We start from the raw sequence: 16249 nt of genomic DNA on the forward strand, positions 1-16249 counted from the left end.
TATTCAGCGGCCATAATTAATCCCACCACGTGCGCTTCCTGAGCAATTACACCCTCTGCGTTCCGAACCGGGGCTCGGGCAGGGCAGCCGGTGTGGGAGCCACCTAAGGCTTCACACAGGGCTGTAGGAGGTGCGTGGAGTAGCGAATTTTACACGTACACACACCACCACTGGAGATATTCGGGCTCAACGACGTACACCGACAAACGGCCCAGAGAATCAGACCCTCATCTTGTCAGATCCCAGATCCACAGGCGGACGCAGAGAGGCAGACCTGTGTTACACACACCCATTCACCTCCAGCCGGATCCAGACAAGCTGACGCGCGCAGCAGGCCACACACACAGCTGCACACACCCAGTTGTGCCTGGACACACACCCAAAGCCGCCCTCACACACACACACAGCCATGTCCGTAAACCCACACTCAGATGCGCAGCCACACCTGAGACCCCCATTATCACACCCAGAACTGCTGCATCCCGGGGTCTGGGACATGCTGGGCAGGCAGAGGGACACACAGCCCCACACAGACAGACATGCCACCAACACATAAACTACATGCACAGGTTCTGCTAAACTGACGTCACAGACGTTTCCGAGATCCCTCCCCCACTGCGCACATCCGTCCATTCATTCAATCAACAAATATTTATTAAGCACCTACTCGTGCCAGGCACTATTATAGGGCCTGGGGATCCTGCAGTGAAACACACAAGGATCTCTGCCCTCGTGGAGTTAACACTCAAGTGGGGCCGACAGGCAGTAAGCAAATACACATATGACGAGTCACATGGTGCTATGATGAGAAATAAGGCAGAGACGAGGACAAGAAGAAGTGTTCTTTGAGACGGAGTGGTCAGGGAAGGCTGTCTGGAGGAGGCATCCTTGAAGCAGAGGCTCATTCAGAGAGAGGGAGGGTGCCATGTGACTTCTCACACAGCCAGGCCTAGAGACACAAGACAACAAGGTGTAGGTTCACAAACAGGCACAGGGCACACAAGCTTACAAGGGCCTGTCCCCATGAGAGCACATGTGTGCCCTGTGTCTAGAGTGGCCACAGGCACCAGAGTTTCCTTTTGACAGGGTGAGCCTGTACCCTAAGGGGACAGTGTGGATACTGGGGAGACAGGGGAAGCTGAGCAGACAGAGGACCAGATTGATCTTGAGAGGTCGTCCTGCCCCTTCCTTGATGCTGGTCTTGTCTTGATAAAGGCTTTCCCCCTCTTGGTAGATCTATTTTATTTTATTTTATTTTATTTTATTTATTTTATTTTATTTTATTTTATATTTTATTATCTTATTATTTTTGTGGTAAAAACATAAAACAAAACATAACCTTAATAATTTTTAAGTGTACATTTCATTAGTGTTAAGTATATTCACATTGCTGTACAACAGATCTCTAGAACTTTTTTTAAGATTTTATTTTATTTTATTTTATTTTTGAGAGAGAGAGAGAGTGAGCACGAGCAGGGGAGGGGCAGAGGGAGAAGTGGGCAGGGAGCCTGATGTGGGGCTCTATCCCAAGACTCTAACATCATGACCTGAGCTGAAGGCAGATGCTTAACTGACTGAGCCACCCAGGCGCCCCTCTAGAACTTTTTTTTTTTTAAAGATTTACTTATTCATTTGAGAGAGAGAGAGAGAGAGAGAGAGAGAGAGAAAATCCCAAGCAGACTCCTCACTGAGCGAGGAGCCTCACACGGGGCTCGACCTCAAGGCCCTGAGATCATGATCTGAGCCAAAATCAAGAGTCCCACGCTTACCTGACTGAGCCACCCAGGCGCCCCTCTCTAGAACTTTTTTTTATCTTGCAAACCTGTATCTCTGTCCTCAGTAAACAATTCCCCATTCCCCCTCCCCCAGCCCCTGGCACCCACCGTTTACTTACTGTCTCTGTGAATTCGACTATTCTAGGGACCTCACATAAGTAGAATTATACAGTATTTGTCCTTTGTGGTTGGTTTATTTCACTGAGCATAATGTCCTCAAGGGTCATCCACTTTGTCGTATGTGTCAGAGTTCCCCTTCCTTTTAAGGCTGAATGCTATTCCCTTTGTATGGATGCACCACATCTTATTTATCCATTCACCCATCAATAGACACTTGGGTTGCTTCCAACTCTTGGCTACTGTGAAAAATGCTGCTATGAACACGGGTGTGCAAATATTTCTTCTAGACCCTGCTTTCAATTCTTTTGGACCTAGACTCAGAAGTGGGATTGCTGCATCGGATACATTTCTTTTCAAGCATTTGTTTGCACAGATCTTAAATGTTCTGTTTGATGAGTTTTGACAAATGTCTACATCCCCTAAACAAGATGTAGACTTGTTTCCAGCACCCCAGAAAGTTCCTCATGTCCCTTCCCACGCCCCTTCCAAGATACCACCTCTTCTTGGACACATTTCTGGTGTTGCAAAGCTCATGAATGAAATATGGAAGGTGTATGGAGGCGGTGTGGTATCCTGGCTAGAGCCAAGCCATCTGGTCCAGTTTCAGCTCCACCACTGGGGCAAGTTGTGAGCCAGTCTCCACAGCTGGGGTGGTGGGGTGAATAATAGCACCGAAGCATCAGGTCGTGTGAGACGTAAATTACCTAAAATAGGTCACTTAGAACAATGTCTGCCATACGGTAAATGTTATAAAAGTGTCATTTTTATAAAAAATACATACAGTGCAGGGGTACCTGGGTGGCTCAGTCGGTTAAGCATCTGACTCTCGGTTTCAGCTCAGGTCATGATCTCAGGGTCCTGAGATGGAGCCCCACCTTGGGCTCTGCACTGGGCGTGGAGCCTGCTTAAGATTTTCTCTATCCCTCTCCCTCTGCCTCCCCCTACTCGCGCGCGCACCCTCTCTCAAAAAAAGAAGAAAGAAAAAAGAAAAAAATACAAATAGCAAGAACTTTATAATAAACACGTGCCCACCACCCAGCCTAAAAAATAAAGCATCATACACACATTTGATGCCCCTGTATACATTTCTGCCATAGTTTGCCTTTCCCTCCCCCACTATGGGCAAATGAGCGTGAACTAAATTTTTTTAATTGCGATAAAATATACCTCACATAAAATGTACCATTTGGCCGTTTGGAAGCGTCTGGTTTGGTGGCATCGGGTACGTTCGTGTTGTTGCGCAACTGTGACCACCATCCGTCGCCAGGACTGTGTCATTTTCCCGAACTGAAACTCCATACCCATTAAACACGATACCCGATTTCTCTCTTGCCTTGAATGTGGGAACTTCTGTCCTCAGAGTATTTCTCCGTGTTTACTGCATCCAGGGGGGCTGTATCCAGGGATGATGCACATACTTTGGCAGGTTTTTAAACTCTCTCTAACTGGTACCATATCGAACACGTTCTTTTGCAACTTGCTTTGCTAGCTCGGCTAGAGGCGTCGGCACCTTCTCCTGCAGGCACAAGTGTTTCTAGTCCCGTCTTTCTAAATGCTTACCTCAGCATAGCTATCCGTTGTACTCATGAACTTTTAGGTGCTTTCCGCTGCGTTCCATTCACACATCCTGGCATGTGTCTTTGTGCACATGGATAAATGTCTCTGGGGTGTATGAATATAGACGAATGGAAATTCAGGATTATGGGGAAGACACACCTTCAGCTGTCCTGGGTACAACGTTCATGCTAGTTGGCCAGACTACACCATACCCCTTCCTGCTCACTACTCTTCCAAGCTTCCAGGACTCCCTGTCGGGCCCCAAGTCTTTCGGTCTGGCAGCTCTGGCCTTACTGGTCACCATCCCTCAACAGGAGAGCTAACCTCCTGCACTCTGCAGCCTCAGGGCCTTTGCATCTGCTCTTCTCTCTGCCCACTGAGCCCTGCCAGCTCTTACTCAGCTTTTGGCTCCGACTTGCCCTACCCCCAGGCTAGATCAGGGCTCTCCAAACATGTGCAGAGCTCAGAGAACTCTGCCCATCTGTGCATGCACCCACTCTCAATTACTTGAGGGCAGAGGCTTTCTGGTTCATAGCCACAAATCCAGGGCAGGCTGGGTCTGGAGCGAGTGCCTTGTCTCTACTTGTGGATGAATGGAGGAGTCTTGCATCTACTTTGGGGCTTGAGCCAGAGCTGCCCAGAGACCTGAACTCCAATCCCAGCTCCACCACCTCCTAGCTGTGTGACCTCGGGCAACTAGCTTAACCTCTTTGAGCCCCTCACTTTCCTCTCCTATGAAACCCTTCCCCGGGCTGCTGTAGGGGTTGAAGTGAGCTCCAGCCAGGTCTGGCTCAGGGTCGACCCTTCTTGGTAGGAGCACTGTGATTCTGAGCCAAGTTCCGGGCCTGTAACCTCGATTAGGGCCTCGCTCCTTCCTGGCTTGGCAGCGCTGGGAAGCGATGCTGGGTCTCCTTGTCCCGCCAACTCATCCCTCAATTCCCAGGCCGGTTAATGGGAACCACATGTGCTGGCTGCAGGCCCACCCTCCCTCCTCCCCCGCCCCCTGCCCCCAGAGAGGCCTCCTTAGTCATTCTGTCCACCTCCCCCTTCCCACAACCTCATTCCCACGCTGCCCTGGCCTGGGCTTTGCGTGTCAGAGGGTGTCTGTGGGTCCCTTTGGGTCTCTTTGTGTGTGAGAACTGTGTGCCTTGTACCGTGCGTTTGCGTGTGTGACCAGGTCTGAATCTCTGGTCTTTGGGTGTTTCTTGTGCAAACCGTGTCTCTTTTTCGTGTGCTTGGGTAGGAACTGCCTGCCTCTCGCGTGTGACTGTCTTGGAGGCCAGTGTATGTGTTCGTGTATGAACAGCGTGCTGTTTTACAGATGTCCACCCTGGGGATCTGTGTGTGTGAGCCATGTGCCCGGACTGCGGGGTTTGTGCATTTTTTTGTGTAAGGGGTCCATGTGTGTTGGGTCCACTGTATTCATGAGTGCCAGGTCTTGGGTAATTATGGCCTGTTGGTCTCTGATGTTCTTCCACCATCTGACTGTGGGTGTGTGTTTCTGTGGACCCTCGGCCTGGGATGTGTGTGTTGGGCTGTGGGTTGCATGTGCTTTTGTGTGCTGGTTCTGAATAACACCATTCTGTCTGGGTGTGATGTTGTGCCTGGAGCATGAATGCTGGTATGGTGCCCCTGGGTGACTGTGTGTCCATGTGTTGTGTGTGTGTGTGTGTGTGTGTGCACGCAACCTGGAAGGGGGGGGAGTCCCAGGGGTGGCAGCAGTTCCACAGTAAGAAATGGCCCAGAGAAGGAAAGAATGGGGCTGAACAATGGAGACAGTCTGCAGGGAGCCCCCAGGGTTGAGTGCTGAGCTCAGGAACCTCTCCTGGGACGTGGAAGGAGGGCTGAGCTCCGTTCTGTGTAGCTCTTGGAGGTGCAGGGTTGGGAGCCCTGGACCTGGAGCGCACTGGAATGATCCTGTGGAGATGCATGGGTTTGGGAGGCATAGAGCTGACGCTCAGCTCGCGTGGGTGGGGCCGGGCCTTCTCGATGCCCCGTGAACACCGTGGGGTCTGGCCCAGGTATTCCCCTGCAACCACAGCATAAAGAGCCTCATGTCTGGAGTCAGACATGAACCAAATTATGGCCTTAGCTCAGCTGTACATCCACTCTGTGGCCTTCAGCCAGTGTCTTCAGCTCTCTGAACCTCAATTTCTCCATCTGAGAAATGAGCCAAAGGCAGACGAGGTCAGTGCCTTGCCCTATCCCCTTGGCCTTGACACGTTCCCGTGCACACTTCTTCCCACCTCAGGGCTGTCTCAGTTCACACACTGGCCTGGCCAGAAATGCAGAAGAGGGGGCGCCCCTGGGAACAGCCCTCCGCCAATGACATGCAGGACCTCGAGAACGAACACCCACCTCCCCCACCTCAGGTGGGACAACAGCGAGGAGCAGGATCTATGCTCTCTCCCAAGGGTCCCCGGCAGGACTGACCCTCAGTTGCCTACGTGGATTTGACAAGAAAGGGAAGATGCACAACAAATAACCCAGGATAACACTTTGGAGATGAGAAATGGAGAAAGACAGAATCCTGACGGTATAACAGGACCTCCGGATCCAGCCATGCCTGAAGTCAGTTACCTCTGATTTTTTTTTTCAGTTATGTGAGCAGATATTCTTTTTTTTTGTTAAAACAGTTCTAGTTGCCTTTCTGCCACTTGCTACCAAAGGACCTCTGAATAATACAGAGAGGGATCCGCAGGAGCAAAGGCATGAGTAGACACGCGTGGCATAGATTCATTCACTCATTAAATTCCTTTTGGTCAGCTCTGTGTTGGGCCCTGTGCAAAGTGTGGGAAAACAAAGGCCTGGATGTGTCTTCCTCTGGCTACACACAGGAAGGAGTCACAGGAGAGTAAAGCCAATGGCTGCCCAAGCACCAATTAGGAAAAGCCAATGGTGAGTTGGTGAGAGTTGGCAGGGACCCAGTGCTCCTCTGCCCTGCCCCCATACATTGTAGAGAGAAGCCTTTGCCCAGTGCCAGACCCTGAGTCACCTGGCCCATCAGTTTCACTGCACAAGGTCCTTGAGAAGCTGATCTCTCTCCAGTGATGGTCCACAATTCTGACCACTACACTAACCATAGAGGAAGGGACACCTGTGCTCATCTCAGCACTGATGATGGTGCTGACCTTGAAGCTGACAACAGCACAACCAGGACACTGAGTATGATCCTGATCATGGTGTGACTGACCATAATTTTGACCATAGCATGGCCAGGTCACCGTCCAAAGCGAGGTCAGAACAATGACCACAGCATGACAGGACAGTGATTGCGGCTCTGAGCACATTTCAGCCAGGAAACTGACCATCACGCTGACCACAATACAACCAGGAATGACCCATGGAGACCATAATACTGACCACTCTGCTGACCCCAGTAGAACCAGGATGCTGATGGCAGCACAGATCCCAGGTCCATAGGACACTGACCACAGCATGATCAGGACACAGATTACTACTGACCATGGCTGCGGTCATGACCACAGTGTAGAATGTATTGGCCAGGGTCCAGTCAGAAAAACAAAGCTCACGCCGGGTAATTCCATAGCAAAGTTTCATATGGGGATTTAGCCACAGAGATGTTAGTTAAGCTTTAAGAATAAACAGGAGAAGGCGAATTGACTCTAGAGTGAGTAGCCAGCCACCATCTTCCCAAGAGCTGATGTAGCTGAAGGGAGGAAGTAGTTACCAGAGTCCAGAGCCTGCCTCCACCTGGCAGGAGCTGAACCACACTGGGGACTCCCATCCCAGGGGGGCTGAGACCACAGAGGAGACACAATGGACACTGCCAGAGATACCAAAGTGGAGAGAGAAGGAGCAATACTCTGGTTTCTCCCTACTCCCCACCCCAACCTTTCCTCAGGTCTCCCATTGGCTGAGTCTAGCCAGATACAAGCGAGCCTGGGAAATGTAGTTTGCAGGGGCCCCGCCCTGAAGCAGAGCAGAGCTGGGGAAGGATGGAGAAGGGACCTAAGGGCACATAGACCAATGTCAACCACATAACATAGGCTATGCTTGACCATGACAATGACCATCTCAGAGCGCAGAGGATATAGTTCACCATCCTGAAACACAGCTCCCACAAGGGCGCCACTCTGATAAACGGACATGGTGAGAGTTGGCAGAGACCCCCTGCCCTCAGTATTGACCACAGCCCACACGTGGTCGAAAGCTTCTGGTTCATACTAACCAACGTCCCTTCCTACTCTACTCCTACCGCAGGCTGGGTCTGAGGAGTCAGCAAAGGACCATCTCCCATTTGGGGAGAGGAGGTAGAGGCATGGATGAGATGTCTTCCCCCGGCTCAGATTCTGTTCTGTGCCCCATGTCCATGTCAAGTCTCCTCAACTCCATGCCTCACTGTGTTGTGCTCTCTGGGGATTGAGCGCCGGTTTTGTGCTCTATTTGCTCGAGAGTCCCAGATGCCTCCTGACACCTCCATGAGGAAACAGGTCTCCTGAGAGAAGGAAAGCTCTTTGCCTAAGGTTGCACCACCAAGAAGTGACAGAACCAGGGTCAAACCCAGTTCTATCCGACAACAAGCTCTTTTATTGCTTGGACAAAACCATCCATGGCAGTTATCTGCCTGGCATACAGTCGGGTCAGAAAAATGCCAGTCCTCCCCCCACACCCCTCCGGGTATGTTTTGGTTGATTCCTCTGTAACCTGACTTGCTTGCTCTTCTCACCAAAAAGCCACTGAGGGGAAGACAACTGCGGAGAGGAGGGAGAAGCAGAGAAAGGCTGGAGGCAGAACAAGGAAGCCCTTCATATGCAGATGAGGCCGTGTTAATATTTTGATCCTCTCCGGATTTGGTCTCCCGTCTTGGGTCCTTGAAACGGGAGTGAGAAACTGTCTCAGGTGTGGCCGGGGGGAGGGCAGACTTTGAGGAAGAGGGGCCTGGAGAATGAGGTGGGAGAGGGAGAGAGAAAACAAGGTATCCCCTTTGGGAGCCAGGCCCACCCAGTCACTGGTCTCTCGCTCCTCGTTCCATCCATGTCCCACCCCCTTGTCCCGGCAGTGACCCCCTTCCCTCAACGTCCCATTTCACAAGCTCTGCCTCAGTTTCTCCGTTGATTCTTGAGTTCTTTTAGGAGTGGGCCTCTCAATTTCTCTTCTTCGTTACCAGGTCTTCCTCCTACTTCCCCCTGCCCCTTGACTCCCATCCCACCTTCATTTTCAACGTGAGAAAGGTCCTGGGAGGGTGAAATTTACAAACACGTGACGGAACCCCCTCCCCCATCTCCGTGACTCGCCCCCATAGGGCCTAGGGGACTGCCGGGCCTTGTCCCCAGCTCTCCTCCCCAGTGCCAGCTCCTCCCCCTTCTCCGCCCCCAGACCCAAGCTGGGTCCTCGCCCGCAGACGAGCTGGGGGCGGGGCGGGGGGCGGAGCCCGCAACAAAGACTGGGAGCGCGCGAGGGGGGCGGGGGTGGGGCGGAATCCCAGCCGCCGGCGAGGCGGGGGAGGCGGCGGCGAGGGTCGCCCCGGCCGGGCGGGCGGGGTCGCGCAAGGTGGCGGTCCCCGCGCCCAGGCACCGCTAGGGCGGGCGGGGGGACGGGACTCCGGGCCGGGGGCGCGTCATGTGGCCGCTCACGGTCCCGCCGCTGCTGCTGCTGCTGCTGTGTTCAGGCCTCGCCGGACAGGTAGGGGCCCGGCGGGCAGGTGCAGGCGCAAGGGGCTCCAGGAGGGGAGAGGGTCTTAGAGGGTCGGGACAGAAACGCGGTTTGCGGCTCCATAAGCCCCCTGGGGCTGAAAGGGGCGGGGGTCGCAGCGGGGGAGGGGCTGGGATATCCACCCTGGCTTTGGGGAAGGGAAAGGGGGGTTCACATCCAGCCCCGAGCTGAGATGGTTTGGGGGACAGTCTGACCCCACCTTCGGGGTTCTCAACCTCTCGGTGACCCGGAGCCCACACCCGCCATCTCACTGAAGCTGAGTGGGGTTGCGGGGGCAACTTCAGGGGGCCTTGGGGTGTTGCTTACCCTTCACTCCCCCCATTATGGCAGGAGGTGCCCGAATTTTGCAGCCCCCCGCTCCTCACCTGCACCCCCAGTGTGGGGAAGGGGGCGGGACTCACGTGTGAGTGACTGATGGGGACGTGAGTGAGGTGCTGGAGGGGTGCTGGGTAAATGTGTGTGTCTGTATCACAGCTGGGTGTGACTGAGAGTTTGTGTGTTTGGCTGTGCATGAGTTGGGGTGTGATGGGAGAGGGTGTTTGTACGTGAGGGCGAGTCTGTGTGTGACAGTGGGAGGCTGTGGCTGGAGGGTTGATGTGACAGTGCGAGGCTTGTGATTCTGCCACCCGGAGTTGTGTGTCTGTGTGACTGGTGGTGTGACAGCGAGTGAGGATTGTGTTAATAATCCTGGCGGTATTTGGGCAACTGAAGCTGTGTGTAAAGGTCTGTGTATAAAGATCCGTGTGCATCCGCATGATTCTGTCCGTCTGCCTGGGTGTTGTACAAAATATGTGTGACCAGTGTGTGGCTGTGTGAGAGTTTGGGGTGACCGTGTGCTATTCTGTGCCTTTGAGTAAATCGCTCTAAAAGGGTGGGTGAAGATTAGGAGCTGTGTGTGCAAACGTGTACCTCCATGCCTCTGTGTGTGTGTGTGTGTGTGTGTGTGTGTGTGTGTTGGTGCCTCGTCCGCCCCATTCATGCTTTCACAGAAACAAGTCTTCCTCCTCATAGTACCCCCATCTCTTGGGCAGGCTTGGGGGGCCTTGCAAAATGGGTGGGGTGTCCCAGTTTTCTTCAGCTGTTGGGAAACCTCTTTCCTCCTCCATCTTGGAGGTGGGAGCCCCCTCAAGTTCTCAGATCTGTAGGAGCTCAGAGGGAAGCTGGAATCTAAAATAATAATTATAATACAGCTAACATTTATGAAGTGCTTATTATGTGTTGGGCACTGTTTCGAGCACACAACAGGAAAGAAGGCATTTAACCCTCCTGGTACCTACTAGTGGGCGTTAGTGTTACCTTCATTTTACAGACGAAGAAACGGAGGCACAGAAAAGTTAAGTCACTTGTCAAGCTCACACAGCTCAGGAGTGGCAGAGCTAGGATTGAACAAAGGCGGTCAGGTGCCTGAGCCCACACATTTACCTTCTCGTTAAATAATCCACTCCATGGGTGTGGACAGTGCCAGTGTAGAAACCAGAAGAGTTTTTTAGGTAGAAGCTCAGAGGAAAAACAGTCCTGGCACCTTCTCTTTGCCGGTCAAGAGAAGAAAGGAATCAGACCCTTGTACCCATCCCAGGGGGCGATGGGAGGGGTGGGGGTCAGACTCTCAGTAGGATTCCAGGCCACAGGGAGAGGTTGTGGGGTCCCATCCCTCACTTCTTGGTTTCCCATCTCAGGACCCACATCCTGGCTGGGATGGGAAGTGTGATCAGTGCGTGGCATCGGGCCGCACACAGTAGATGCTCAACTGAGATGTCAGCCAGGGAGAAGTAAAGAGAGACCAAAAGAGGCAGAAGGTTGAGAGAACGCTGGCAAAAAATGAACCGGGCGGGACTGAAGGTGAATTTGATTTCCAAGAAGGACCCTTGGGAATCACCACCTCGGGATTCTCCTCCACCCTGGCTAGCCCCTGGGGAACTCTAGATTTCTTTTTTCTTTTCTTTTTTTTCTTTTTAAAGATTTTATTTATTTATTCGACAGAGATAGAGACAGCTAGCGAGAGAGGGAACACAAGCAGGGGGAGTGGGAGAGGAAGAAGCAGGCTCATAGCAGAGGAGCCTGATGTGGGGCTTGATCCCACAACACCGGGATCACGCCCTGAGCCGAAGGCAGACGCTTAACCGCTGTGCCACCCAGGTGCCCCGAACTCTAGATTTCTTGACCTGTCACCCAGATTGGCTAGTGGGGCAGGAGAGTGCGGTGAAATGTGCTGTTGGAGGGTGAGTTTAAGGACCCTTGAACGCGGAGGGAGTTGCTTGGGGGCGGGGCCAAGCGGGACTGCTTTGGGGAGGGACTAAACTGGGTTAGGGAGGCGGGGCTAAATGGTGAATGGGGCGGGGCTAACCTGGGGTAATCAGCTGGGGCTTGTGGGGTCCTGCAACTAACTGCAGTGCCTCCAGGCGGCCACCATGGGCACTACAGCGTCATAAATTGGCCTCAGCCCCTAGCTGCCCGCCCAGCCTGGTGCCCCAGAGAAGGAAGAGCTCTGAAGAGTGAATGCTCTACCCCCTGTGCACCCCCATCCCTTCCCAGAGCTCCCTTCTCAGTCCCTGATGGGTCCTGGGCTCCACCAAGGGTCCTTGCTAGAAATCCTTCATTTGTCCATTCGATCAACAGATGTGATTAAGCCCTGGGGAGGTCGCCATGAATCAAGTTATCAAATCCCTGCCCTCCTGGAACTGACCTTCTGGCGGGAGAGACAGGCAAGAACTGAATAAATATGTAATACAGTGTCAACAACAAAATGAATATATAATAGAATGCAAGTGGCGTGAAGAATAAAAAACAGGGTAAAGGGGATTAAAGAGGGATAGTGGTGGTGTGGGTGGCTATTTAACAGGTGTGGTCAGAGATGGTGTCTCTAAGGAGGAGGTATTTGAGGTGAACCCTGAAGGAGGTCAGAGGGGTGCCTTCTGAGGATCCAGAAGAGCATTCAAGTCAGAGGGTATAATAAGTGCAAAGGCCCTGAGGTGAGCACATCTCGGTATGTTTGAGCAGTGGCAAGGAGGCTGGTGTGTCTGGAGAGGAGTGAGGGGAGGGGAGTTTGCGGGGTGACCAGGCCAGGGAAGCCAGGAGAGGCCAGACCAAGTAGGAACTTGTGGGCTATAGACCGGAGTTTGGATTTGACCCTGAGAACAGGAGTAGGACCTGTCAGAGGAGTCATCCATCCATCCATCCATCCATCCATCCATCAATCCATCCAGGGTCTGTGTCAGATGTTCTGGGTCTGGCCTGTGAATGCCTTGGAGACTCCCAGATAGCTTTCCCTGTGGGAAAGATGCCCACTTCCCGACTACTGGGAAGTCCTCCCTAAGATCTAGCTATAAATCTGGATTGGCCACTCTCTGGATTTGAAGTCGTTTCTTTCCTGGGGTCCCCACAGGATGGGAGGGGAGGAGTGGTTCAATTTGTACAGCATACCTCAGGGCCTTTGCACTTGCCATTCCCTCTGCCTGGGACACTGTTCCCTCCCTCTCCTTCTACTTCAATGACACCTCCTCCAAGAGACCCACCCTGACCAGCCACCTATAATGACCTCCCCACAGCCACTCTCTGAGCTCTTACTCTGTTGTTTTTCTTCATAGCCTATCACTCTTCTCCACAATTTGTTCCTTCATTCATTGTCTCTCTCCCCCTAGAGTGGCAGCTCGTCAGGGTCCAGTGGACTTTGTTGTATCGCTGCCGGTGCCTACAACAGAGCCAGGCACCCAGGAGGTGCTCAGCAAACATGTTAAAATAAAAACTTGAATGAATGGATGAATCTCCCTCCTCCGCGCACAGGGTCTCTTTCTTTCTCAAACAGTGGGGCTCTTGTACCAAAGGAGGGGTGAGGGAACAACTGTCCCCTTGGGCCAGCCCCTACCCATTTCCCATCAGCCACCGCTCTTGGATGGGAGGCATCAGGAAAGCTCATCTTCATCTAATTCCACCGTTACAGGGCACCACTGTTTGGGGTTCACACCCTGTTCTCCTGGGCTCCTTTAGAAAATGTAAATGTCCCAGGTGGAAGGAAGTAAAAGGAAATCTGAGGACACTCAGATATAAGTGAATTGGACATTTTCTTCCTAGGGAAAGGGGGGGGGGTGGTGTCAAACCCGGGCTCAAGATGAAAGAGCTGCGGTGACACCTGGTGGTAAAATGAGGTTTGTGCAGCGAGTGTGTGCGCGCGCGGCTCTGCCGAAGGTGTGCAGGCGGAAGGTGTGTCAATGCCCTGGGCCAGGGCGGGGCAATGGAGGCATTAGCCTCAGGGGCAAAATTGAAGGGGATACCAGAAAAAAAAAAAAAAAAAGAAAAGAAAAGAAAAAAGTCGGAAACCAAGATAATCTATTTTTTACAGATTTATTTATTTATTTGAGAGACAGAGAGTGAGCGTGGGGGAGAGAGTGAGCACGAGCTGGGGGAGGGGCAGAGGGAGAGGGAGAAGCAGGCTCCCCGCTGAGCAGGGAGCCCGCATGGGACCCTAACCGGGACTCCGGGATCATGACCTGAGCCGAAGGCAGACGCTTAATCGACTGAGCCACCCAGGTGCCTCCAAGATAAAGAATATTTTAAGAAAATCAAAATTAATGCAAAAAAACCCTGTGATAAAAATATCAAAATTTTAAATAAACACTGGAACCCATTCTGTACTTGAATGACTCACACCACTTGCCTCGTGACCCCTGGCCCTACAGGATTTCATCTGTAGTGTCCATGGGTGTCTGTGTATGTTTCAGAACCACGCACTTGGCATTGACCAAGCTGGGCACAGGGACGTGTGTGTGCCATAGTCATGTCTGTGGGTATGTGTACACAGTGACTTTTCATATGGGTTGGCCACGTGCATGGGGATGGGTTTCCCATGAGCCTGGCAACTGGCGTGGGCAATGACTTTTGTCCCAGAACTCAGCGTCAGTGCCCGGGAGGCAGTAACTTGCTGTTTCCACTTACTTTTGCACTCATGTGTTCATTTCGAAAGTGCTCATTGGGAGTCTTCTGCCTTTTGAACCTCACACAAGACACCAAGGTCTGGGTGACAGCGTGAGCTCTTAAGGGGCAGGGTGGGAAATTTAACTTCTCTGCAGCCAAGTCTGGCTGTGCTGGGAAGGGGGTTGTGACAGAAGTGGGAGGAGTTCCCACTTTTCAGGAACTCTGCTCTGAGAACCCCGACATGTCTTCATGCTGAGTGGAAGGCTGGTGCATCTCACAGCTCTGTCCATCCAGAGCTCAGCCACAAGCCAAGAAGAAACCAGGAAGAACAGAGAGGAGTCAGAATAGACCATGAAGTCTGTGTGCGGAAGCTTATTCTCGTTGCTTCTCGGAGTCCCAGCAGGCTCTCTCCGGGCCCGGTTCTCTCACTTTGCACATAGTTCTGGCTGTCCTGGACAGCTCACCTCGCAGCCCTGCTTAGCACAGAGAACACAGGGAGTCACAGCAGGAGAAGAAAGAAACCAAAAGGCAAAGTCAGTTGAAGCCACTGAATGAAATGGCAAATAGCTCCTCACCTTTTCGGCCCTGAGAAAGTCCCAGTTGTTCCCAAGAAAAATACATGGTGAACATGTGATAAACCAGATTGTTTCTCTTCCTAATGTCTCGAAAGACATCGAGTGAGCACATACAAGCATGTGACACAGCCCACTGCGGAGTAGTTCTCAGGACTAAGTAAGGGTGTGTGCGTGTGTGTGTTTAAATAGAAGATTTTTAAAAATTATGGCAAAATACACATAACATAAAATTTACCATCCTAGGCATTTTAAAATGTACAATTCTCAGGGGCACCTGGGTGGCTCAGTCAGTTAAGCATCTGCCTTTGGCTCAGGTCATGATCCCGGGGTCCTGGGATTGAGCCCCCCATCAGGCTCCCTGCTCAGCGGGAGCCTGCTTCTCCCTCTGCCTGCTGCTCCCCCTGCTTGTGCTTGCTCTCCCCCACCCTGTGTCAAATAAATAAATAAACAAATAAATAAACAAATAAAATCTTAAGAAAAATAAAAAAAAAATAAAATGTACAATTGTGTAGTGTTAAGTACATTCACATGGTTGTGCAACCATCACCACCATCCATCCCCAGAACTCTGTTCATCTTGCAAAACTGAACTTCTGCCTATTAAACAACCTCGCATTGCCCTCTCTCCTAGCCCCCTCAAACCCCCTTCTACTTTCTCTCTCTATGCATTTGACTACTCTAGGTACTTCGTATAAATGGAATCATGAAGTATTTATCTTTTGCTTATTTCACCCGGCATCGTGTCCTCAATGCTCATCCCATGTCCTGGCAGGCATCAGTACTTCCCTCCTTTTTTAAAATTTTAATTAATTTATTTGAGAAAGAGAGAGAGAGAGCATGAGCAAGGAGGAGAGGCAGAGGGAGAAGCAGGCTCCCCACTGAGCCTGGAACCTGACTTGGGACTCGATCCCAGGACCTTGGGATCATGACCTGACCCAAAGCCAGTCGCTTAACCGACTGAGCCACCCACGCACCCCCATCACTTCCCACCTTTTTAAGGCTGAACACAATCCCATTGTGTGAACACCACATTTAGTTTATCGTTCATCCTTCAGTGACATTTGGGTTGCTTCCACCTTTTGGCTATCGTGAATAATGCCGCTGTGAACATGGGGCGCGAATATCTCTTTGAGACCTTGCTTCTAACTCTTTGGGGCGTGTGCCCAGAAGTGGGATTGCCGCCGTACTGTTTTCCACAGTGGCTGCACCGTGTTACATTCCCACCCACGGTGCACGTGGGCTCCAGTTTCCCTACATCCTCGCGGCGTTATTATTACTGGACTTTTTGACTTAAGCCCACGGGAGCGACATGATCTCTCATTGTGGTTTTGATTTGCGCTTCATGAAGAGTTCCTGATGTTGGGCTTCTTTTTATGTGTTTATTGTTGTTTGTGTCTCTTCTTTGGAGAAACGTCAAATATTTTGTCCATTTTTAAATCAGGTTGTTTGTTTTTGTGTTATTTAAGTAAAAGGTGAGAGAGTGACGGGGGGGAGGGGCCGAGGGAGAGAGAGAGAGAATCTTAAGCAGGCTCCATCCTGAGCGTGGTCTTGGGGCTTGATCTCACCACCCTGAGATCATGACCTGAGCTGAAATTAAGAGCTGGACGCTTAACCTAATGAACCACCCACGTGCCCCTGA

At 51.8% G+C, this 16249-nt stretch overlaps 1 protein-coding gene across 1 annotated transcript in view; it reads left to right on the plus strand.

The window, feature by feature from the left end:
* The first annotated feature begins 8902 nt into the window (after positions 1-8902).
* OLFM2 (olfactomedin 2) overlaps positions 8903-16249 on the plus strand; it is a 59723-nt gene continuing 52376 nt past the window's right edge. Inside the window, exon 1 of the mRNA XM_045774438.2 lies at positions 8903-9098. Coding sequence (XP_045630394.1) covers positions 9036-9098 — 63 coding nt within the window. The 5' untranslated portion in view covers positions 8903-9035. The remainder of the gene's footprint in view (positions 9099-16249) is intronic.

Source organism: Ursus americanus, chromosome 14, assembly GCF_024610735.1.
Source record: "Ursus americanus isolate L20-20 chromosome 14, mUrsAme1.1.p, whole genome shotgun sequence".
NCBI lineage: Eukaryota > Metazoa > Chordata > Mammalia > Carnivora > Ursidae > Ursus > Ursus americanus.